We start from the raw sequence: 25,249 nt of genomic DNA on the forward strand, positions 1-25,249 counted from the left end.
GTTTAACTTGGTTTACAATAATGAGAGATAATGAAAAGGTATGTTCACAACATTACACAATATAAACAATAGCAAAATATGAAAAAATATACACAGGTAAACTTTGAACATAGCCCCATGTGAACAATTTAAAATGATAATTCGTGAGGGTGTGCACTGCCACCCGTGCTGGGCTTCAATAGTGATTCTCGGCGTGTGCACACCCATCACCGGACACCCTAAGAGAAATATATGCACAAAATGAAAAATGAACACAGACCATGGAGCGTTACATTATGACCCTTGGACTCCTCACTGGCTTTGTCATGGCACTCTGCACAACCAAGACAAGAGACTGTTCGCCTCTCCTCCAGCTTCCATCCGTCCAAACTGGAATTTTTGCACGAATACTCCGTCATCGGTTCCACCTTGGGATTGATGAGCAAGCATCCCCCAGTAGAGCCTGCACGCTACTTACATGCCTACTACTTCTCTGTGGGGATATCGAGAGTAATCCAGGTCCAGCAAATACACCAGTCTACCCTTGCGGTCTTTGTGAAATGCCGGTTACATGGGAACACCACGATGGCCTATGCTGTGATGGTTGTGACATATGGCATCATAGATCATGCATTGAGCTGTGCTCAGCTGACTATGACCTACTCGCCAAACATAAAAGCGTCCAGTGGCTCTGCTGCAAGTGCGACAGCGTCAACATGACATCATTTACTTTTAGAAGTTTCGAGCTCAGTACTACAAATAGTTTCCATTGTCTTGCTGCACATGATTTGAATTCCACTGTTGATTCACTTGCTTCTAATCCTGTGTTCGACCCCAGCCACGTAAGCAGTCCCACCGACAGGCTAAGTACATCTCGCAGGCGTCAGTCATCCTCCCACAGCCAATCCAGTACGAATACTTCATCGCTCTTCTGTGTTTCAGAGAAGCGGAATCTTCGCATCATGAACGTCAACTGCCGCAGCCTAGGTGGTGGAAGGCATGCACATCTCGAAGCCGCCCTGAACTACATCAAACCTGATATAGTATGCGGAACAGAGTCATGGCTCAAGGGAGTCAAACCAGGTAAACCTCCTTCCCCTGACGCAACCAAATCCAGCGAAGTTTTTCCAACCCACTACCGTGCTTACCGTAATGACAGAGGTTCCCTTGGCGGAGGCGTGTTTGTATTGATACACGAAGACCTTGTAGCTGAGGAGAAACCAGAGCTAGTGACTGAATGCGAGCTTGAATGGGTCAAAGTGAAACTTAAAGGTCGGAAGGACCTTCTCGTAGCCTCATTCTACATGCCACACAGGAGAATGGAGGATGTGAATGAACTGAGGAAGTCGCTTGAGCTGCTAGACAAACAGAAGGATAAAGTTACCTTCCTGGCCGGAGACTTCAACTGCCCTGACATCAACTGGCAGAACCTCACAGTGGAGGACGGTGCCTCCGACAAGGCAGTTCAACAGGCGGTACTAGACCTCTCCGTCGACTTCAACCTCACTCAGACCCATGATGAGCCCACCCGAGAAAACAGAATGTTGGACCTGACCTTTACTAACAACCCGTCTCTGATAAAATCAAGTACCACTGCTCCAGGGATAAGCGACCATGATATTGTCGTCGTGGATTCGAATACAAGACCCTACTACAGCAAACAGAAGCCAAGGCGATGCTTTATCTTCTCTAAAGCTAACTGGGATGACCTGAAGACGAACGTTGCCGCCATCTCAAGTAAAGTTGTACAACTTTATAAAGACGAAACATCAGTTCATCAACTATGGAACACATTTAAAGAAGACCTCCAATCAGCAATTTCCAAACATATCCCGTCAAAGATGAAAACACGAAAGAACTCAACACCCTGGATAACCAGATCCGTCAAACGCCATCTACGACGCAAAGCCAAACTTTACAAGAAGGCCAAGAAAACCAACAACTGGACCAAATATAGACAGTGCCAAAAGGACTGCAAGCGCCACCTACGGCAAGCCGAATGGACCCACATCAACAAAGTTATTGATGAAGGCCTGAAAGAAAACAACACCAAACCCTTTTGGCAGTACGTCAAATCCAAGAATGAAGACAACATAGGCATCGCACCTCTACGCAGTCAAGGTCATCTTGTCACTGACCCAAAAGGTAGGGCCGAGATCCTCGTCGAACAATTCCAATCCGTCTTCACCAAGGATGACGCAAACCAGAAGACTCCACCCTTGCCAAAACGAGTTGACAGCGAAACTCCACCACTCACAATTGGGGCTGAAGGAGTACTAAAACTCCTAAGAAACATCAAGGTCAACAAGGCGGCAGGACCAGATGAGCTACCAAACCGCGTTCTCCAGTCTTGTGCTGCGGAAGCCACACCTGCCATCACTGCCATATTCCAGCGCTCAGTTGACACCGGTGAGCTGCCATATGACTGGAGGAATGCCAACGTAGCGCCTGTCTACAAAAAGGGGGATCGTCACACTGCTGAGAACTACCGTCCTGTGTCTCTCACCTGCGTTGTCTCCAAACTACTGGAACACATCATTTGCCACCACATACTCAACCATCTAGACAACAACAACGTTCTTACATCTCTGAACCACGGTTTCAGGTCGGGTTACTCGTGCGAATCCCAGCTCGTCGTCACTGCACATGATCTCCTTGGGCATTTCGATCGCAACAAGCAGGTGGATACCATCATACTGGACTTCAGCAAGGCGTTCGACACAGTGCCTCATCAACGACTGCTCCTCAAGCTAGAGAATTATGGAATTCGAGGACCACTACTGAAATGGATCTCCCACTTCCTGACTCTGCGAGAAATGTGTGTCGTCGTTGAAGGTGAGAAGTCCCGGCAAGTCCCCGTTGGATCCGGCGTCCCCCAAGGCACTGTGCTCGGACCCTTGCTGTTCCTCTGCCATATCAACGACTTGCCCGAGAGAGTGAAGTCCACCATCCGACTTTTTGCTGACGACTGCCTGCTATACCGGGCGATTAACTCGTTCCGAGACCACAAACAGCTGCAACAAGACCTAGACGCTCTACAACAATGGGCCAATGACTGGGGGATGAAGTTTAACGCGAAGAAGTGCTACCTTCTGAGCTCAAAGCACAAATCCAGCTTCTTCTACCAGATCAACAACTCCATACTACAACGTGTAGAAACCAACCCCTACCTCGGCATAACATTCTCCGAAGATATGAAGTGGAATAACCACATAACCAACATAGCAAAGAAGGCCAATTCAACCCTTGGATTTCTACGTCGCAACCTCCGGTACTGTCCAAAAGAATGCAGGAGGAACGCATACCTGGCTCTAGTTCGGTCCAAGCTCGAGTATGGCTGCGTCATTTGGGACCCCTACTCAACCAGTGACATCAACCGACTAGAGAAAATCCAGCGATCGGCAGCACGCTTCATCACTAGGGATTACCGCTCTCGACATGATGGTGCGGTCACAGAGATGCTGTCCCAACTAGACCTCCTCCCACTTCAAGAGAGACGTCGCCACCAGCGGTTGACCTTTCTGTACAAGATGGTGAAAGGCACGTACCGGCCATCAATATTGAACACTATCTCACACCTTTGAGACCGAAACGAACAATTAGGGCTAAACGTTTTGAAAACTTTATCACCAAAAACATTGTGGAAAACTCAGTGAATAATAACAAACAGTGCTTTTCAAATATAGATAGTAGATCAGCCAATTTCAAGAACTCATTCTTCGTGAGAACTGTTCCAGAGTGGAATCAATTAAGTGACAGTGTGGTAGATTCATCAACCATAGATTGCTTCAAATCAGCTCTACTTACAGACAAATAAAAACTAATTTTATGCGCACACCCCCGTCAAGTGAAAGCCAGTATTGGTAGCTTTGACGTACCCATACAGATACAGATACAGATATACAAAAAATAAAAATTACTAATTAATAAAACTGAGTTAGGAGTGGATTTCACTTCTCGAAAACTGGATTTCACCTCGATTTCCGATCTATTTTCGAAAAATTGCTCTAACTTCTTCATTTTTTTACCAATTTCAATAAAATTTGAAATATAAACCCTTCATGAGGCACTTTCTAATAATTATACAAAGCCAGAAAATTATTTATTAAAATTATTGAGTTATGAGTGGATTTCACTTCTCGAAAACTGGATTTCACCTCGATTTCCGATCTATTTTCGAAAAATTGCTCTAACTTCTTCATTTTTTGACCAATTTCAATAAAATTTGAAATATAAACCCTTTATGAGGCACTTTCACTTTTCTGTATCACCTCGCACCGGTCCTAGCTGACTTTTTACAGACATAACGTCCAGTAATCGAAACGGGCCATCAGTATGAAAGGCTACCAGACAAATCGGCCCCTTACCAAATCGGCCCCTAGTTCAAACGGTTACCTTTTCGGCCCTTACCAAATCGTCCCCATCACGTAGACGTTTCGGCCCCTGATTACCGAGACGTTTCGGCCCTTATTTTTATTTTATTTTTTTATTTCTAAATATAAGAAAAAAACATTTAATTTCATTTTTTTTATTTTAATAGACAAAGCTATACTGTATACATGCATACAAAGGTATAGATAAAAATAGATTTAAAGAAAATATCTGTACACTTTAAAACATGTAAAGATTTCTTTACGAGATATTTTTATAAAACGAAATAGAGTTGAAGAAGAAATGTTTAAACTTATTTTTTTTTTTAAATAATCTTTAAATATTATACACAACTATGTTGCTAATAATATGTATAATGACATGTCCATTGTCTAACATCAGTCTTGACCAAACACCAGATGCCTTTTAAGATGGATATTGATGGATAATGATTTATGAACAGAAGAGAACAGATATTTTATAAGAACTAATATACAGTACATCTTCTTATTAACTACAATTTATTAATAAAAAACAAACACATGGAAAGAAAGTTATACATTTTATGAAATTCAGTAATTTATATTCAAATCAGGTAAGGATGAAAAAAAATATTATTAATCTTATATTGAATACGTATGCAAAACCATACTGGCTTAAAAGGTGTTTTTAGACAGACGGTCAATTAATAATTAACAGTTAAAACAAATAAAATTTCTTAGATTTTCTAACATTTTATATTAAAAATCAGGGTATTTTTTAAAATCAGTCATATCATTGTTTTTCATGCATATTTGTCTATTTGTAAATTTAAATATGCCATTTACAACTTATTTACAGATCTCATTTACATTTATAAGAAGACCTACAATGTTTTACTTTATACTCAAGATAAAAAATAAAATAAAATTAAGGGGCCGAAATGTCTCTGTTGAAAATCACTAAGGGGCCGAAACGTCTCGAGTCATTTTAATTAAGGGGACGAAATGGCAGGGCCGAAACGTCTTAGGGGCCGATTTGGTAAGGGGCCGATTTGTCTTGATCCCGTATGAAATATACACGGCATATTGATATTACGGAATCCGATTGTCAATTGTCACCATGCATAACTTAGACAGTGTTTACAAACTGATCATTTCTGATGCTGTGTCGTAATTTTGTCCTTCATTCTTTTGGTATACGATTATTATCAAAATAAAGTTATTTATATCCCCCTAATTCCACACTCACACTCCACATGTAACATGCCATTTATTCCGGCACATGAACACGCACACACCCACAACCCACACATCCCACAACCCACACACGCACATGCACACACACACTAATACACACGCATACACACGCACACACACTCACACCACTCATACATACATACACTTCTTTGTTTATAAACGTAAAAGCTTATGGAATTTACACACGCACTTAAATCTAGCACGTGCCTGGCCTTAAACTTCATTATAGGGACCCACCAACCCAACAACTCTTAAGTTGTTTTTGGAAGAATTAAAGTAAACCTGGGAGGAAAATTGCGCCCGGTGTGGGGCTCGAACCCACGATCGCCGGAACACTAGCTAGCACGGTCCGGCTCTAACCAACTGAGCTAACCGGGCGGCTTGTTCAAACCCCCACACACTACACTCCTCCCCCCCATTAACCTTTAAGGCCGATGGAGGCAGTCCTGCCGTTTACCGCTACCACCAGTAAAGTAAACCTGGGAAGAAAAGTGCGCCCGGTGTGGGGCTCGAACCCACGACCGCCGGAACACTAGCACGGCACTCTAACCAACTGAGTTAACCGGGCGGTTGGTTCTAACCCCCCCCCCCCCCCACACACACACACAACAGAATATAGAAAGGATTCCTCTACTAAATACTCACTGGTAAGCTGTTGAGTAGATTTGTATGAAATTGTCCAAGTGGGGTTGATTCATTGTTTCTTCAGATCCATTAACGTCAATTACATATTTCGAATAGTTGGACCAACCGTCTTAGCAACGTCGCATGTTAAATCCCAAAATAGAAAAATACTTTTCTTGCCGTCCGTTATTTTGTAGAATGCGGAATAGGTCATTTGCTCCTACTTATACACTTAGGCATGGTGATTACAACCAGGTTATTTGTTGGCTGTCCTTGTTTTTATTGTTGTCTTCAATTAAATCCATCACTGTCACCGAGCAGTACAATTTCCTGGTATTTGCATTATCTATGTACATGCAAACTCTTTTGGTTTGATAACCTTGAAAGCATCCAAGACCGCAATTCACAGTCACGGAGAAGCAGAATAAAACAAAACCCTTTTCATGCGATTTATTTCATTCTCCGATGCAACAACACATTGCGCACGCGATTTGAACAAGATTTGATCAATTTTCTTCGTAACGGAATTTTGAGTTGAAGAGAACACCAATTCCATACAAGCCGCTATGACAATTAAATTACTCGATAACGATTCATGCAAGTTTTTACTCTTGCTCAGGAGCTTTGTTTACTTCCGGTTAAGTTGTCAAAAGTAAACTGCACAAACATTTTGCATTTGCTGCCTAGCATGCTGTTTGCGTAGAAAGGTATGTTTGATTTGAAATTTGGTGTACTTACATCTACTCTGTTTTATTGAATTTAACAATGCACTTAGAAAATGACTTAACATTCGTTTTTTTTTTGTAAACTGACAAAGCTAGACATGTTTTAAAAATCCCTCCTCTTTATTATTGGACTTAAAGTGATGTTTGTACTTTCGAATGAAATATTCCCAAAAAAATACACAAATTATGAATATATAATAATGCATATCTGTTTGAAAATATTATAATGTGTTCTTATTTATGAATGAATTTATATTCGGCTGAACATGTCTGATCATGTTTATGTAAAGCAGCAGCTAACAAAATTAAACCATCATGACATTATTTCACCATTTAGCAAATGAATTTATTGTTGTTTGTCAATGAATTAAATGTCAGCAGACTGAAAATTGCAACATTTATTCTGAAAACATGATTTCTAAATAGAATGAGTCAAGTGTTTTATAATGAGAGAGGGAGGCCCCTTTTTAACATCCCTGAATGCCTTTAGTTGCAACTTGCCCTCATCAAACATTATTATCTAAACAACACAGCTCAACTTTCACCTTTCTCTGAGTTTCTCTTACCAAGACAATATTCCTTCACATTGCTTCAAAACTCCGAAAACCAAAAATACAACTTTCACATCATATGTAAATGTTTGTTTGATTATTGGCGATGCATTATTGGAGGTGAAAATGTACGGTAGTTTCTAATGTGATGCCATTGACATTGAAAATGTACCAAAACCTGCACATTTTTCTAACCAGACCCTTGCCATGGACTTGTTGACATGCCCTGAACTCCTAACACTGTGACACTATTTTTCACACGAAATAAAACACTTAGTAAATAGATAAACTATAACAATAATGGTCTGTTTTCTACGCTGACAAATTTGGTAGTTCATCACCACATTGAATATCAATTTGGCTCTTGAGCTTTTATAGAAATTTTTAGAGATCTTTGTCAAAGATTAAAACAGTTTACGATTCTCTTAGTGTTATTAGTTAGTAAATGACAACTTTATTCAATATCAAGCTTTACTGTGATTGGAAATGGTAGATTGTTAGATTTTTATACTAATAGTAAAACGTCTGCTTCCAGCTTTGGTGTCTTAGCCAGGATTCAAACCTGGTCGCCTATTTTTTTTGTTAAATGTTATTCATTATTTTCATATATTTTCAGATTTACTACTAATTACCAACATGCCAGGAGAGCACAAATTAGGTATGTTTAAATACTTACTTGATAAAAGCTCTGTTTTCTGTTGCTGTTTCTGGTCATAGATTTTTCATAAAATTGTGAATTTTGACAAGCAACTCAAGTCACCTATCATATGCTCATTGTTTTTCCTGGGGACCCATTATTTTTGAACATGTGCATAAGCAAGATGCATTGATTTCAACTTATATGTGCTCAGTACTAGGCTTGGGTTGGCCAGACTTTTGCTTAGGACCAATGGTTATGAAATATGCGAGTCTGAGGATTTGGAAAATGAATCACTGCATTGTGTTTAATGGTTATTTTTAGTTAAATGTGTATATAGATATGTATAAATTCAGTAAATGTATACATTTATGAACTAAATCAAGAACAAAAAAATCTTCTATTTTGATACTTAATTACAAATTGCAATAAACTTCTGACACTTATGCTATATGTTTCATTAAAAATTAAAATTTTGGAACCACACATTTCTTCAATGCACCAATTCAATCATGAAGACATATGCATAGAAATGCTTGTGATACAAATTTGATTTGTCATAGCTCATTATTATCATATGAGTCAATTCCATCTTTGAAAGTGACAATTGCGGAGCCAGCTATTCAACATAAGAAAAGAGCACAGAAGGAAGTTTATATTCCAAGTGAGAATAAAGCACATCATTGTAACTCTGGTGTATGCATGTTTGAGCATCTTTCATAGCATTTTAAAATTATATCCTTGACAGTCTCTAGAATTCATACTGAACAATGAATTTGATTATGGCCATGGTAACAAACCAATATTAATATATTAATAGTCTTAAAGATTCAAACCTGTATGCCATGTACCTGCATAGTTTCTGTTGTCTTAGTTGAAATAATTATTTAGTTTGTGGATAAGACAGCTTTAAGTGATCAGCTGCAATATGGTACACGCAGTTGGGTTTTAGCCAATTCTTAAAAAGGACATAGTGCTGCAGAAAGGAATTGTCAATCATCAGGGGTTTAAAAATGATGAATCATGTATTACACATAGCATCACTGCTCTGGTGTATCAGAATTCAGAAGGGGGACAGTGTGCTTAGAGAAAAGCTCACATTTTGTCAAGACTGTGAACAATTTTAACAGAAAGTGTAAGGAATTGTGTTTAAATGAAGTAGTTTAAGGATCAACTGCCAAATACGTCAATTGATGTTTCCTTTTTTCTGCATTCATCACATTTAATTTTATTTTTATGATGGAATTTTGATTAGCTTTATCTGGAGTTTAGTTATTTTGGTTTATTTGCTGCATTTCCATTTGCAGATTATTTCTGTAATTTAAGAGTATATCTACTTAACCTTTAATGTCTCTTCAAAGACTCTTTAACGTTCAGGTTGCTTGTTCATAGCCATGCTTCTAACCTTGGATTCTTTAACAATATGAATTGTAGCTTTAATACTGAGCAAGGGAAAGGAATTACATTTAACATAGCTGCAGATGCACTTCAGCAATGAGTATATCACTTCTCTTTTGTTTTTACATATTCTACACAATACCATCATGCATTTGCACAGTTGTGAAGTGTTTGCAGAATTGTAAACATTAAACATCTCAGTGAGTGCGATAAATAAGATAAAAATTTTAATGTAAATTTACCATAAACATTATATTCCACCTTGTAAAACAAAAGTTGAACACATTTCTTAAACATATTTTTTATACTTAATTAAAAATGACTATGATTGCTTATAAGAACAGCATACCAAATCATTATTAATACATTATAACACATACATACACATACTGTATACACATACTTAACAATGCTTGTGACTATCTCCAGGTGTGACATGCAGTGAGCCGGCCTTACAGAGCAAGAAGAGGGTGGAGCCACCATTCCTAAAGACCGTGCCAGCTAAATGTACGCAGGGGTGTGTGGGGTGGTAGCTTTGCCAGAGCACACAAGCAATTATAGCATACTGATATAGATAGAGATAAAATAGTTATGTTTGGTAATCTAAGAAAACAAACATAGCTATTTTAAAGAAGTGATCAAATGAACTAACTGTACTGCCATGGTTTAAGTAATGCAGCAACCTCAGCATGGCTGCGGTAATGTCTCTTCAAGGGATGCTGTTCTGTCTGTCGAGTGTTCTGTGTTTTGTTGTGTCGTGTAAATCTTAACTGCTTACTTCATTAATTTTCTATAAAACTTAGAGCATTTATTTTATTTTCTGAAATCAGGAATACTTTCATTTGCCATTTATCTTTTTAAACCTGTTCTCAATTGAACAAAATATACACATTAACATTGAAATGATTATATGTTATTTTGCAAGATACTTATAGATTGAGCTTTTTAATCAAAGCTGATCTAGTGTTTTTATGACCCAAGTTGAAGCATACTCTGTGCCCATTACAGCTGACTTTGATGGAGTTCCACTGCAGAGTAAAAAGAGGGTCCCATCTCCTCCACCAAGATCAAGTGAGGGCATATATGTTTTTGTTGTGTTAAGATCTTTTTAGATATTATTAAATTGAATTTTTGAAACATTTCATTAAATGTTTTTAAGCATGTTCATTGTTAAAGGCCTTCATTTTTCATCTTACTGCTGTTGTTAAGGATTTCTTTCATTGGTTGAAGAACCTCGTTTAGGAATATCATGCTGCGGGGTATTGATGTTTGATAGTTCCAAGTTTTCTTTCTCTTTCAGCTTTTGCTCATCTAGCACCATGTTCAAATAGTTTTTATTCAAATGTCTTGGTTTCTATTTCTTCAGACGCTCAAGAGCCTGTTATGCAGGCAAAAAAACGGGTCTTGACTGACTTAACTAAGTCAAGTATTTCAAAACGTAAGCGTTTGAATATTATGACTCTCTATAGCAGTGTTCGGTTTCCTGTAGATTAGCATATACATATTTATTTCTTTTAAAGTTTGATGTTGTATTGAAGTGACTCACTATAACCACAGAAGGCTAGCAACAAGTTCATGTTGAAACAAAATAGATTTTAGAACTGATAAATTATGGTATAAATGATGTTTGTCTTTTAACATCGCTGAAAAGATTTCTTTATGTCAAATTATATTGTGTCAAAAAATGCTTTTGCATTTATTTTATACATATTATTCAGTTTTGAAGAACTCATTTAGCAAAAACAATTTAATATATGAGTGTACTGGACAAAGACATAGTAAGAGTAAAGACTTTCAATCTGATTAAAATCATATCCTCAATATGCTTTGCATTAGGATCTGAAGTGGAGAGATAGAAAGTCAATTTCTAACTAACTTTTCGTCAGCCAATTAGAGGCCTTTTTCCACTTCCACTTTCCACAGGAATTTAGTTTTATCAAAAATTCAGGTGGGATTCCAACATTGGTTTTGACTTTTCAATATTAATTAGTGTAATCCGGAAAAAGCAGATTGTCAAAGTGAGCCTAAAACCACAATCTTTTGTCAAAGTTTTTCTACAGAAATCAATAAACAAAACTTTTGGCAGCCAATAACCACAGTATTTGTGTATCATGTGGAAAAAAGAACCATAAAATTGATATAATAATGTGCATTGCTATAAATTGCTATTATATTAAAAATCTAGATTATTTACAATATACATTTTAATGGCCTGTTATCAGATCTTCATGCAAGCAAAGAAGCAAGGAAGATTGCGTACTTAAGTCAGATTGCAAGGTATTTTTTTCAAAACTGTGAAATTCTGAAATTGTTTTTATAAAATAATGTAGTATAGTGTCTGACTTTATGCTGGATATAATTTATTTCAACACTTCTGAACAGTATGCTAGCCTTTTTGGTTGGAATTATTGACAATTTTGTAAACAATTTTACTTTACTTAAGTTGATACTACTGTTTGCAAATTAACTTCAACATTTTTCGACATTCCCCAATTGTTATTGCCTTTGTTCAAGTGTAAGTAAAAGGCTACAATTTAATTGGTCGGTTGAAGTGGCCTGTCAATAACACTCGTGGGAATATCAATAGGCTTTGATTCACTTTCATTGCATATCTATGTGTTATATTAAAAAGTTATGGTGTGTTCCAATGCAGAAAATGGAACTTGGGTTTTAACCCTGCCTCCTTAGTATCGTTATAGTCACACAATACATAATCGCAAGTGGGGACGAGTTTCTGGTACATGAGATCGATCGTCTTGATAAAGCCTTGACATCCATGGGCGCAGTTAATGCCACAATTTTTTATTCTTCAAAACCATGAAGTGCTAAGTTCATTTGAAAACAGTAGCAATTCAGTGATTGGATGTTTTTATTATTTTGTAGCTTGGTATTTGGTGTACTGCGTGGTCATTGTTCTTGATTTTTTACAGCTCTAAACATAGATCCAGTTCCAATTCAAAGCAAAAAGCGTGTTGAAAAACCAGGGGAAAATAAGCGTGAGCATCCTTGTAGACCTGTATCTCTAGTAGTCACATTCCGGTAGCACGCTGTACCCTATAGCTATAGATATGCTTTCCTTTAATAGAACTTCTGGTGGCATGGTCTACCAAATATCTTGCAGTCTATCTTCTATCCGTAGTAACACTGTTGGCATGGCATAATCATATTTTAGAGACTTACACAACCAGCTGGAACCGGCTTATTTCATTATCCATTTTGCTTTATTGATTTCCTGGAAAGTATCCTTTTTTTCTTATTTGCATAAAACATGTGTTGTTATTTTCTGGTAGCTTGATATCAGCTGTACAAGGAAATGCATACACCCCTTCATTCAATACAGTTACACAATTATAATGTGTTTCTACTGCTTCTTATCAAATTATCATAAACTGCATTCAAAACAAAAAGTATGCTCTCTCACAGGTATTGGAATAAGCCATTTTTGTGTGTAAATGTCTGGAAGCCAGTGTAATAAGACTGCTGACAAAAGATCAAATCACAGTTGTTCATATTTACATATATGTATTCATAAATTAAGGTTTTATGACTTAAAACATTACTAACACTTTCTGAATTTTCTAAATTATTGAGATCTGTTCTGTTGTGAGTTATCTTATATGACTGAATAGAAGGCATTGGTTCCTAATTCAGCTGAATCTGAGACAAAAGTTAGAAGAAAAATACCAAAACTGTCAATATGTGAGAGTGCAGCTTTAAACATGGGTCTACTGTCTCTTTACAACACATATACTTGTATGGACAGATATATGCCAGTTATTACATTTCAGTTTTATTATATATTCAAATAGCTCATGCAGTGTGTCTTATAGTTTATTAACAGAGCAGCAATCTTTCTGTTGATAGCTATTTAATTAGGCAGATTGGAATTTAGGAGATTGAACAAAATTTCTTTATTAATATTTGCATATTAATTTTCATTTGTTCTTATTAAACCAATGAAAATGAACTCTACTTTCTAATGTAAAATCTGTTTTTTATTTTAGTCCAATATTACAGATATTTTAAATCAGTTTCTAAATCATTTGCACAATAGAACCGTCAGTGCAATAATCCTTTATTTGCAGCCGTTCAAAGTGAGCCCCCTCTCCAGAGCAAGCGCCGGACACCAGGTATCCCGGCAACCCTAATCAATGGTTTCCATGGTGATGGTGGAGGTAGAGAGGAGTATACATTACTAGGCAACCAGGACAAATTTACAGAAAATGTCAAGTACAAGGTGAAGTCCAACATGTACACGCGAGACATCTCCCCGCCCAAACAGAGGAAAATACAACAGGTATGCGAGAAGTTTTGGTATCTTTGAAGCTGTAGGACAGCTATTAGGCACCTCTTTATAGTATTTCTAAGTATAAGCTAAGCATTGTTTTTCTCATCTGTTCATAAATGAGGATATTAACTTGTTTAAGAATAACATTAAAGTATCTCTACTATTCTGTAGTATTTAACCTAATATTAATTATGTATATTCATATGCCTTGCTATCTCTCAATATAAAAATGTTGTGTCCTCTATTCAGAAGGAGAACAAGGCCCCAAGTCCCTCGCGGGCCCCTGTTGTGGATACCCGTCAATATGGGCAGCCTGAGACCCCACTAGCCCCTCGTAGACCTAAATCCCAGCCTGCTCCAGAAGTTAGACTAGTAAAGGAAGTCAGAATGTCAAAAGAGCTTAAAGTGGCACAGGAGCCCAAAGTCAGCAAAGAGCCACAAATGACCAAAAGTTCAAAGGTGGCCAGTAACGATGTTAGGCAAAGCAGGATCAAATACGATGAGGTAATTGATATCACGTTTAACGCATTAAACAGAAATTGTACTTGACATTCCAAACATACACATCATGTGTTATATATATATATCTTTTTAATGATGAAAGGCAGGTGTAATGCACGTGTTCTTTTGAGGATTAAATCTGTTAATGATTAACTGGCATTGGTACAATCCAGGTACCGGTACAAAGAAATTACCTCAACAAAACTTTTTTATCATAAACTTTTTGCATCGATTCATATTTTCAAATGTTCCTTCACAGGCCAGAAACTTGGACCGTGCTGGGCCAGTGAAGGAATCTCAAAAGGTGAAGAGGATTGAGAACATGAATGAGATCACCCAGACCAACATGGAGAAAGGCATTGCTGATTCTGTACCCGAGGCCCCTGTATGTAACAAAGAGCTAGTCTTAGTCACTGTTTATTGCTTTTACTAGAATAGTAACAATTATAGTAAATTATTTGAGACTACAACTATTTGAGAGAGAAGAAAATCTACCGTAATGTCCTACTCAAGTTTAATTCAGATAAGATTATAGTGGCCTCAGAAGTCTGGTCTACCTTTATGACTAAGAACTTACTTTATGACGCATAACACAGGTTTTATTTGTCTCAAAATACCACATGTTTTTATATTGTTATGATAGTTTATTATTGTGATTTGACAATTTAAGTAGAATGTTTCATCACTTCACAGTGAATACATTTTCTTGATAAGATAACACCCAACCCATAACACCCTCATACCATTGTAGGCTGACTATGCACTGAAGTACAAGACTGGTATATCTGCCCCAAGGCCTACTAAGAAGTTGTCTGAATACCAGAAGCAGTTTCAGTGGAAAGCTGGGATGCCGGCTTCACCTCTCCTCAAGGCTGAACAGGTACATGCTCCTGGGTCACAGACTGACAGCTTTGTTGTGGTGGTGATCAATTTAATCTTGTTGGTTCCGAAACTTAAAGATACTTTGATGATTTAAAGATGCACATATTGATTTACTGTAAGTCACATTTTGGGTGTCATTTTTGAATTGCCATTGATTTAAAACATGGAGTGACATGTGATTTAACAATCAATGCTCATAATGCTCATAATGTTCATCTTGACACAGAACATCGGCCCCAAAGAGGTAAACCTACCCTTTCATCATGTATTCATGTACTGTCAACCTTCTATACCTGTATACTTTCTGTATACTTTAAGTTCAAGTTACTGTTTTAGCTAGCCTACATAATATTTAGTACTAGTATTAGATTTGATAGTTCTTGAACTTGATATTTCTTTGATGCTTTTTCTCCATAGATTTACATTCTACTCGAGTTGTCCTCACAAGGACCATAGCATACATGTATTTATTTTTTGTAGGATTTTGCAACTGCATGTAGACAGGTGTTGTTGATTTAAAGTTAATAAGATTGATGTTTTGATGGAAAGGCTACAGTTTATCTCTAATATTTCACAGTTAAACCACCACTTTTCTCAATGTATAAATGCATGCACAGATATAAATATATGTGTTTCATATCGTGTTGGCTTCGTAAATATAGAATAGTAGGCAATATTGTAAAACATGCTTAAAACTAACTTAAAAATGTAATTTTATGAGACAGCCTTTATGTCATTTAATGGATCAATAGTTTAAGTAGGAATATCATAAAATCATCCTTTATTTTAACTAGGGATGGCAACGAGTAGTAAAATTAATACTCGAGTACTCGGACGATCGTTCGATCGAGTACTCGGGTACTCGATTACTCGGAAATATTGAATATGTGTTCGCAACGACAAGATTGTGAATACATGTATCGTTAATGACGTATATTGTGCGTTGGTCGTATTATTGGTCATTTTCACCATTAAAGTAAACTTCCATTACGTATTTTAACAAAAAATGATATAAAAAGAAAACAAATGTTGTTTCAGGCTTTTAATTTGTCTTATTCGTTTCATTTTATTCAAGTACGCACTGCAGAAATGAACAACAATCAGAATTACAATGAACGAAAATTAATAGCATACATAAAAATAGTCAACAAAATTCAATACGAAGTTCAGTTGTTGTTTACTTAAACTTATTATTTTTTAAATGATAGTTTTTCGTACTCTGTAATTGTTGTTTATCTCATTTATATTCATAATTCTTGATTTAAAATATCAACCAATCAATTGTGATAATCATTGCAAAAATAGTTAAAATACGCCCATTAAGAAATCTATTCTCGGTCGATACTCTTTCGCTCGTTAGCGTCCATTGTTTGGTGAAAGGTCTCTAATTGGTAAACAATAGAATTGTGTAGGTGAAAGTACCGCTATCAAAACTTCACCAATTGACATCAGTGCTAATTTAAAATAGGGGTCCTTTGTTGACAGTTTGCAACTATCGCAACAAATGTCAACTAATTGATTGAGGTCAATTGTGTACACAGCAGGGATTAGAGGGACCGTAAATTGTCCTATTGGCAACTAACCAGATCTGATATTTTTTTCTGTAAATCGTGTATTTGGTGAATTTTATAGATTTTTTTAATTTTTTTTCCGAGTACTCGAGTAGTGATTTGGTACTCGAGTACTCGGACGTTCGATCGAGTACTCGAGTACTCGGGTACTCGTTGCCATCCCTAATTTTAACCAAACCTGACAGTGTATGCCAGTAGAACATATATGGTATTCTCCTCCTGCAGGTTGTTTACAACAGCAACCCACAGCTGTCACCGCCCAAGAAGTCAGTGGTTTCCAAGGTAACAGAATACCAGAAACAGTTCCGGGAGTACAAGTTGGTCCCCGTACCCAGGGAGGAGCAGGATCTACAGCCTAGCAAGAAGGTCAAGGTTAGAGAACACGCTTGTAACTTTGTGTTGTCCGTCATAAATGCAAGTTATCTTAAGAGGGTATTGTTTTGCCGTAACTTGAAAGATTTACAGTCATACATGTTCATGAAGTTGTGAATGACATAGACAACAGAATGATAGCCTTTAGTCAAATACACATCAGAATGATAGCCTTCAGTCAAAGACACAACAGAATGATAGCCTTTAGTCAAATACACAACAGAATGATAGCCTTCAGTCAAAGACACAACAGAATGATAGCCTTTAGTCAAATACACATCAGAATGATAGCCTTCAGTCAAAGACACAACAGAATGATAGCCTTTAGTCAAATACACAACAGAATGATAGCCTTCAGTCAAAGACACAACAGAATGATAGCCTTTAGTCAAATACACATCAGAATGATAGCCTTTAGTCAAATACACAATCATCAGAATGATTGCCTTTAGTCAAATACACATCAGAATGATAGCCTTTAGTCAAATACACAATCATCAGAATGATAGCCTTTAGTCAAATACACAATCATCAGAATGATAGCCTTTAGTCAAATACACAACAGAATGATAGCCTTAAGTCAAAGACACAACAGAATGATAGCCTTCAGTCAAAGACACAACAGAATGATAGCCTTTAGTCAAATACACATCAGAATGATAGCCTTTAGTCAAATACACAATCATCAGAATGATTGCCTTTAGTCAAATACACATCAGAATGATAGCCTTTAGTCAAATACACAATCATCAGAATGATAGCCTTTAGTCAAATACACAACAGAATGATAGCCTTTAGTCAGAGACACAACAGAATGGTAGCCTTTGCATGGAAGTATTTCACTATTCTGTCCTGTTGGATATCAATATCAATATTTAATATTTTTCATTTTTCAGCTGCAGAAAAGTAAGAGTATGGAAGGTAGGTTTTTAAATTTTTATATAAAAAACCTTTTGTCCTTGTTTGCATTCTGACAGCAGCAATTTCAATTTTCATTACCAGTTTGAATCAAGATACAAAATACTGTCAGGCATATGATATCAACAAACATAATCTCAATGAGCTATTTTCCGAAATGATACACCTTTAGGCTGTAACCCATCTATAACCTACCCTGCAGATCTGTCACCAGCAGAGATCAAGCCAGCTGGTTCTGCCCCAGTGATCACCCCTAACAACAAGAGGCTCACCATGGCAACAGACCAGAAACAACCAGATCTTGCACCAGAAGTACCTACGAAGAAAAATAGGTAGAATTGAGTGGTTAATTGTGGAGATTACATACCAATGTTGACAGTGTTATTTTAAAAACATAGAAATGGGTAAAGCTGTTGAAAAGCCATCATCTGCTCTGCAAATTTTTGATATTTTAATCTATTTATATTAGGGATGCAAACGAATGGCAAAATTGATATTTGAATATTCTGTAATTCTTTCGATCGAATATTCGATTACCGAAATTCTTATTTTAGAACATTTAGTAATCTACTACTATTATTCGCTAAAGAAATAGCCGGGGCATTTTTACCCTTCTTTGTCATGGCCAGTATGCGCTGCGGACCCTGATTGTCCCCAAATGAGCTTTTGAAATTCTTTTCAGGTAGAAAAAAGCAATTCATTATAATCAAACAAACAACATAATAGCATAATTTCAATGCCTTTATATTTGTAAACAATGTGTAATTAGATGGATTCCTAGTATAGTCAAATAGTATTTTGCGCCAAAGGAGGGTCTTTCCGTAGGATGAGCAGCCTCGTTCTGAGATTGACCTCTAAATTGACTAAATATAACTATGGAAAACCCAATCCAACTCGGGAACTAGTAAAATAATAAAAACGGAAACATAAGTGGACGTGACTCATCTATTGTACAACAATAGAGGAAATACACCCTCAAACGCTATACTATACATTTACATTTCAAAGCCATATTGTATTGAAACATGGAAAACAGTTTAAAGCACATATATGTAACAGCATTATTGATGCACATGGCATTCATATTATCACTGTGTTTTGAGCAGCTTAATTTGCGGCTAAAACAACACATTGGTGTTAAAGCCGATTCATAGCCAGTTATTGTAAAAGTAGGGGGACTTTTTATAGTACCTGACAATATGTCCCTTAAAGACATATGACGCATGTTTAGTGTCATCACATTCACATCTCTGGCCTGAGGGGCAAATGGTTGTTAAAACAAGACAAACAAACTTTATTAACAACAACAGTGCTGTAGGCAAAAGGTTTTTTATTCTCTTCATTGAATACCGATTTTGACATTCAAATACCAAACGTTTGATCGAATATTCGTTTGCATCCCTAATTTATATGAATAGTACGGTATGTATACATATAAAATGATTTGTTAAGTTTTATATGTCGGTATTCAATCTGCTTTATGTATTTAGACTATGATCTTTTTCTCAATTAGGGCCTACCACAGTGAGTACAATTCCAACTATAAACCTCCAACACGTTTTGACTACGTCAGAGGGTCCTGGCAAGGGGCAAAACCTCCTCAGCTCAAAATACGGGCAGTAAGTGAATATTGTGGTTGTACCATAGTGTTACAGGCTATCATGTATATTGTAGAACTTGCACTGGGAAAAGTTTGCAGTGTCTGCTATATTTTTAAATGCAGACTAATTTTCAAACAAAACCTAACTGACTTATTTTGTATTGTTGATATTTGTAACATGGTTGTACATGATCGCTAATAGCCAAATTACCACAACAAAGATGAAAGCTTTCAAGGTATGTCATCTTAAATTTGCAGCCCGAGGAGACAACACAAGGTCCCGTTTTGGCCAACTGGTTTGCAGAGGTGATTGAGTTGCGCAGGAAGGCCCAAGAGTACAGGCAGCGGGCTCTGGGAACCCACTTTTCTCGTGAACACCTTGTCCAGCTCATGGCAAAACAGACTGAACTCTGGGAGGCCTCAAATACCTCTGCACGCAGCACTGTGTCCGCACTCAACCTAGAGACTGGTCTACGTGCACAAAAACAAGCCAGGTAGTGTAATAAGTCAATAATTTAGGCTCCCCTGCTCAAATTACATTTTACAAGACTTATCTCAGTAATAATTCTTGATTTTCTCTCTTTACTGGAAAAAAGGTTAATACTGAACTCTGGATATAAATGCATACTGTAGAAATGGGAAGACCTAGAGTAAACGCAGTATAGAACATTTCCACATCCATTTATTATACTCTTACAGGCCCACTGTTGAAGACCAGGCTGCACGGAGACAAGCTTACTGGGAGGGAGGCTCCATGGCTGCCACATTACCATCAGAAGAGGATGATAGCACTGCCCGACTCAGTGTTCTTGAAGAAATCCCTGCCCCCAGCAAGGAGGCATGGGTCGAACAGGAGCCAATAGAACCAGGGTGAGATGGGTTGAGGCTAACACTCAATGCTGGATACTGTTAAATCCAATATAAATCAAATTTATCTGTTGAGTAAACTGTCATCTATTGTCTTTTGTGTTCAGATTAGATGATGAAAATATTATTACAATTCTTTCTTTATTACATGATACAGAATATTTGCTTGTTTATCATGGGAGGTGGGTATTTGCAGGTTGTTTAAGAGTCCCTTTTGATGATTAAGGTTGTTATTAGACGTGGTGTTAGTCAAACACATGCTGTTGTTATTCTCTCACCAGGTTACAGACACCATCAACCTTTTCCGCCTCAAGGGCTTCTCCTGACCCAGAACTTTTCCCAGTGGAGGGGGAGAGCCAGCAACCAGCCCATGTAAGGTCCCAGAGTACCCTCAAGTCTGCCGGGAACCGACGGCGCCACCACCTGGACCGTACCACTCCTTCATTGGATGGTGCTATTCTCGGAGCATCAGAGGCACAGAAGAAACATCGCTCAGGGAAAAGGATTGTCAGCAAGTCTGTTGATAGTGTTTCTCTAGGTAAAATTGCTTTATTTATGTATGTATGAACAGGGACGATTAATCGCTTACATTAGTGTCACTTGTACACATATGTCAAAATGTCTTTTATGTTAAGGCTCCACTTTTAGATTCAATGCAATTGTCTTGTCTCGTTTTTAAACTGTGTAATGTAGAATCCACTCTGTATATGTTATGAAAGGTACTATGGATGAACCAACACCTCGTTATGAAACACCCATCAGGGAACACAGACCATTGGCTGGACAGAAGGTTAGTGGTTCTGATGCTTCTGTACTTATATTGTTTTTTTTTATGTTTTCTGTATACATTTATAAAAGAAATGCTCTAATTCAATTTCTTGCAATTATTCATCAGGGCTATTCCAGTAAAACAATCTCTGGGGGGAAGGCAATTCTTTTTAGTATATGGGTCGGTGTCTTTTTTCACTATTTTGCACCCCAAAATGGTTAATTTGCTTCTGTAGGGGGAAGGCATAATTTAAAAGTGCCTGCGGCCAGGGGGTTATATGTTCAAATGGAATAGCCCTCAATCATGAATACAGTTTGACTGTGCAAAACAGCTAACGCGAGAAGCAAGTCAGTATTAACACATACATGGGTAAACCAAACACAAACAAGGGCTTCTTATGAATGTTGTTAGCAGAACAACTGAGGAAATCGATCTTATACACAATAAGTTCTTATAAAAGACTGCTATATGACATGTTTGTGTTTAACTTGCCTATCTTGATGACACATTTTTGGTACCAAATTTTTTTTTTAAATGTCCCATATGTTGCAGACATACACCGCTTGCAGTGGGCGTATCCTTGCCACCCCAACTTGTGGGCTGCCCTCACGCGACACACACGCCCTACGAGATGATGATGCTTCTACTGACCGGCCCCTTCAGACACAATTTGTTGACAACATTGCAAAGCCACGTCTGACCCCAGGTGTGTTTATGATGAGAATTGGTTATAACTTGTTTTTGATGCATTGAAGTAAGACTTAAGCACTAGACTTAATTGCATCAAGCTTTGTGACATTTTTGCAGACTTGAAGCTAACTGAAAAGGCATGCATGCAGTTGCAGAAAAAGTGTTATATTTGCAACCATTTCTTTGCAAAAGGGGTGCATGGGATGAATTTCTTTTTTTCTTTTGTCAAATTTGAATTGACCTGATGCAGAAAACTGTTAACCAATAAAGATGAACCTGGACAAAAAACCCTATTAAACCCCCATTAACATAAACAAAGTTTTTATTGGGTTATATTTGTGTCACCATGCAGTAAGTCTTCCAGTACATTGTCAATGTTTGTGGAGCAAACTTTTCCCAGTTTAAGGAGTTTCACTATGATTCTAGGTGCACATGTCATCATGATGGATATATTGCAGTTGGTGGCCTGAACAAACTTGTCTTAGTTTTAGAATTAACCCTCTGATAGTTGGTACACATGACCAACATGATGGGTAGAAGTGCCTAGCATGGCCAATCTTGTTTGATTGGCCCAGACTCCCAGCTATCTCCTTTTTTTTTAGTTTGTAACATCATGACTATATTGAAGATTTTAAATTGATCTGGTGGTGTATAAGAATTTCTTTCCTTAATATAATCTTAAAATGTCTAGCATGATTCTTATTTTAATAATTGCCGTAGTCAATCATAAACATCCATTAATATCCCATGTTAAGATGGCGTGCAGGGGGAGTGATAATTTCTGCGATAGCTCTAGCTACATGTGAAATTGAATTCAAAAGTTATTTTGTAAAGCAGTGTGCTTGTATAATTTGATGTTTAACATGTGTAGATCAGATGAAGTCCCTATTGATACCAGCAGGACATTCAGTCCAAACACTAGAAATATTCTCTGTTGGAAGTGGTAAAAATATCTGTTTGTCGAAGTAACTCATTTTTCTATAGTTCTTAAAAGTAGAAACTTTATTAATCTGGTGTTTCAGGACTCTTGTCTACCATAGGGGAGGGATTTGGACAAACCTACAACAAGACACAGGATTGGCAAGGTAGGGCATTGAACTTCTTATATTTCTTACCCCGCCACAAGAAAATAGTTTCCAATCAGGAACATTTTAAGGCGATAATTTAAAAAGGTTACCGTAATTCACCTAAGAGTTCGGACACTCTAAATATTCGGACACCCATAATTATTTTCCAAAATAATTTATTTTGCGTACCTAATTTTCGGACACCCAAAGGACATCAATCATAACTTTCACAGTTACCAAGTTTCACAGACGAAGATTATTGATTTTTATATTTACAATGCAGGCTAGATTACCTAACCGTATACACCACTGTGACAAATTAATTAGTTACTACCCATCCTAAACGATTTATTGCCTGTTGAAAAGGAAGTGTGATATATTTATTAGAGGATTAAAGAAACAACAAGGGCAATTAAGAAAACATAGACATGACATGTTTGTAAAACGATCTGCCAATAAACTTTTACCACACTTATAGACTGTAAGAATCAATAATTGTACAGTTATACATTAATCCTGCATAGCAATGTCCATGCTCTCCACGAGATCCTCGTGGGTATAACTGTAAGTTATGTGACGTCACACAGTGTGACTCTTTGATCTGAAGCCGATAGAATGTGTTTATTCAGTTCAATGCATGTATAACATGGTGTTTTAATTAACTTGACGAAGGATTTACACTTATAGGCGTAAAAAATAGGTTTATGACCATTGATTACTACGGATAAATTAAATGAGTGGTAAAATGCAAACATGAAGAAAAAAGGCAGGTTAAACAAACATGTAAATAAAATGTAAAAATGGTAATTTTCTATGTTTTCGGACAGCGAAAAAAATAATTAATTTAAGGTGTCCGAACTCTTAGGTGAATTACGGTACATATCATACAAGTATTCAAAAGTCAACAATATGTACATATGTCAAAAATATTCAATATAAATCTTCATAAACCTTTATATTTTATTTATATAGGGTATGATCTGTATTCCCCTTGAGCTGTAATGTCAGAAAATCAGTCAATAGCATTTGATCTTGACAAAATGTTTCAGGCCTTCACATACCGCGGTGCCATGTTGATGACGATGTTAAGTCGATATCGACCCGATCATTTGCATCCAGCTGCTCTCTGGCCTCCGCCACACTTGAGCGGGCACGTAAACGCTCCCAGGACTTCTGGGGCAAGAGTGATGTCTCAGCCAAGTAGGGAAGACATCTTAGTGTACCAGGGGAGAGAATGTTTGACAATGGGAAACATCTATGTACCAGGGGAGAGAATGTTTGACAATGGGAAACATCTATGTGAAAGCGTCTTTTGTTATCAATAATGAAAATGTTGTTTTAATTTAGATTAGGAGCTAGGTTTAACTAGCAGTATGAGTTTGTGTTTAGAGTTTTAAACAGTTTATATATATTTTTTTTTATTTTTTAACGTTAAGACAACAGAATATAGATGTTTTCTATTAACAATCGTTTTACTAAAACAGTTTCATTTGTGCCGTCCATATAATTTGATTTTAGAAATAAAATTTTGTTGGCTAGTATTTTTACCATTTCATATTATGTTGAAGTTATTAATCATTCATTGATTTTCAATAAAATGTTTTGTCATGCTTGGCTTAAGCTCATAGTTTTTAACTGTTTTATTTTAATGCTTACCTTATTTATGTAAAAAGGACTGTGATATCAAGTTGTACAAGATGAAATGTGCCAACATTAACATCTGCGTAACAACTTACTTGTATATTTTTTATTCTCAACTGCTTATTGAATATTCTTTTATGTTTATTTTAAAACGTTAAGTATTGTGTTGATATAGGCGTATATATTACATTTATATTTGTTTTCCTATTTAGTTTTGCCAGTATGTTTAAGCACAATTATTATCACTTTCATGAGGGACCAGTTGTTGTTTTTAGACCAATTATTTCAAATATTTGATACAATTACTCCTAAATAAAACATATCACATACCTTACCTGTCATTATTTTCTCATGATGAATTTTATCCAGCCATCAACTGCCTCAGATTGTTTTTTATTAACATTGGCATTTGCAACACAGTGATATTTATAGGTAGTAAAAAAGATGTTTGTTTTGCTTTTTAATAAAATATTTTGAGATGCCTTCTTGGTTTCATTTTCCACCAAAGTTTTGAACATAATATATAGTCACTTACATTGAAAGCAACCTATTCCTATATC

The 25,249-nt window shown here is 36.9% G+C and overlaps 1 protein-coding gene across 8 annotated transcripts; it reads left to right on the plus strand.

Annotated features, from left to right (window-relative positions):
- Positions 1–6,810: 6,810 nt before the first annotated feature.
- On the plus strand, positions 6,811–25,171 carry LOC128217901 (nuclear protein MDM1-like). Of its 8 annotated transcripts, XM_052925348.1 has the most exons (23): positions 6,811–6,919; positions 8,105–8,146; positions 8,727–8,789; positions 9,953–10,030; positions 10,532–10,594; positions 10,890–10,961; positions 12,454–12,519; positions 13,609–13,820; positions 14,061–14,315; positions 14,572–14,697; positions 15,064–15,192; positions 15,421–15,438; positions 16,991–17,137; positions 18,034–18,058; positions 18,258–18,387; positions 19,569–19,674; positions 19,914–20,149; positions 20,355–20,525; positions 20,804–21,060; positions 21,242–21,312; positions 21,844–21,997; positions 23,004–23,066; positions 24,098–25,171. In XM_052925348.1, exons 2-23 carry the CDS (start codon positions 8,125–8,127, stop codon positions 24,250–24,252), a joined length of 2,619 nt encoding a protein of 872 aa, XP_052781308.1. In that variant the 5' UTR covers positions 6,811–6,919; positions 8,105–8,124; the 3' UTR covers positions 24,253–25,171. The 8 variants fall into 8 exon arrangements, with proteins under 8 accessions (XP_052781308.1, XP_052781309.1, XP_052781311.1 ...); XM_052925349.1 differs by lacking the exon at positions 15,421–15,438; XM_052925351.1 differs by lacking the exon at positions 12,454–12,519.
- Positions 25,172–25,249: the final 78 nt, after the last annotated feature.

This window comes from Mya arenaria, chromosome 14, assembly GCF_026914265.1.
Source record: "Mya arenaria isolate MELC-2E11 chromosome 14, ASM2691426v1".
In the NCBI taxonomy this organism is placed as follows: domain Eukaryota; kingdom Metazoa; phylum Mollusca; class Bivalvia; order Myida; family Myidae; genus Mya; species Mya arenaria.

Coding starts and splice junctions, on each gene's coding strand:
- LOC128217901 (XM_052925348.1), top strand. CDS start 8,125: ATGCCAGGAGAGCACAAATTAG. Junction 13,821..14,060: donor AACAGAGGAAAATACAACAG/GTATGCGAGAAG, acceptor TCCTCTATTCAG/AAGGAGAACAAGGCCCCAAG. Junction 21,998..23,003: donor AAAGCCACGTCTGACCCCAG/GTGTGTTTATGA, acceptor CTGGTGTTTCAG/GACTCTTGTCTACCATAGGG.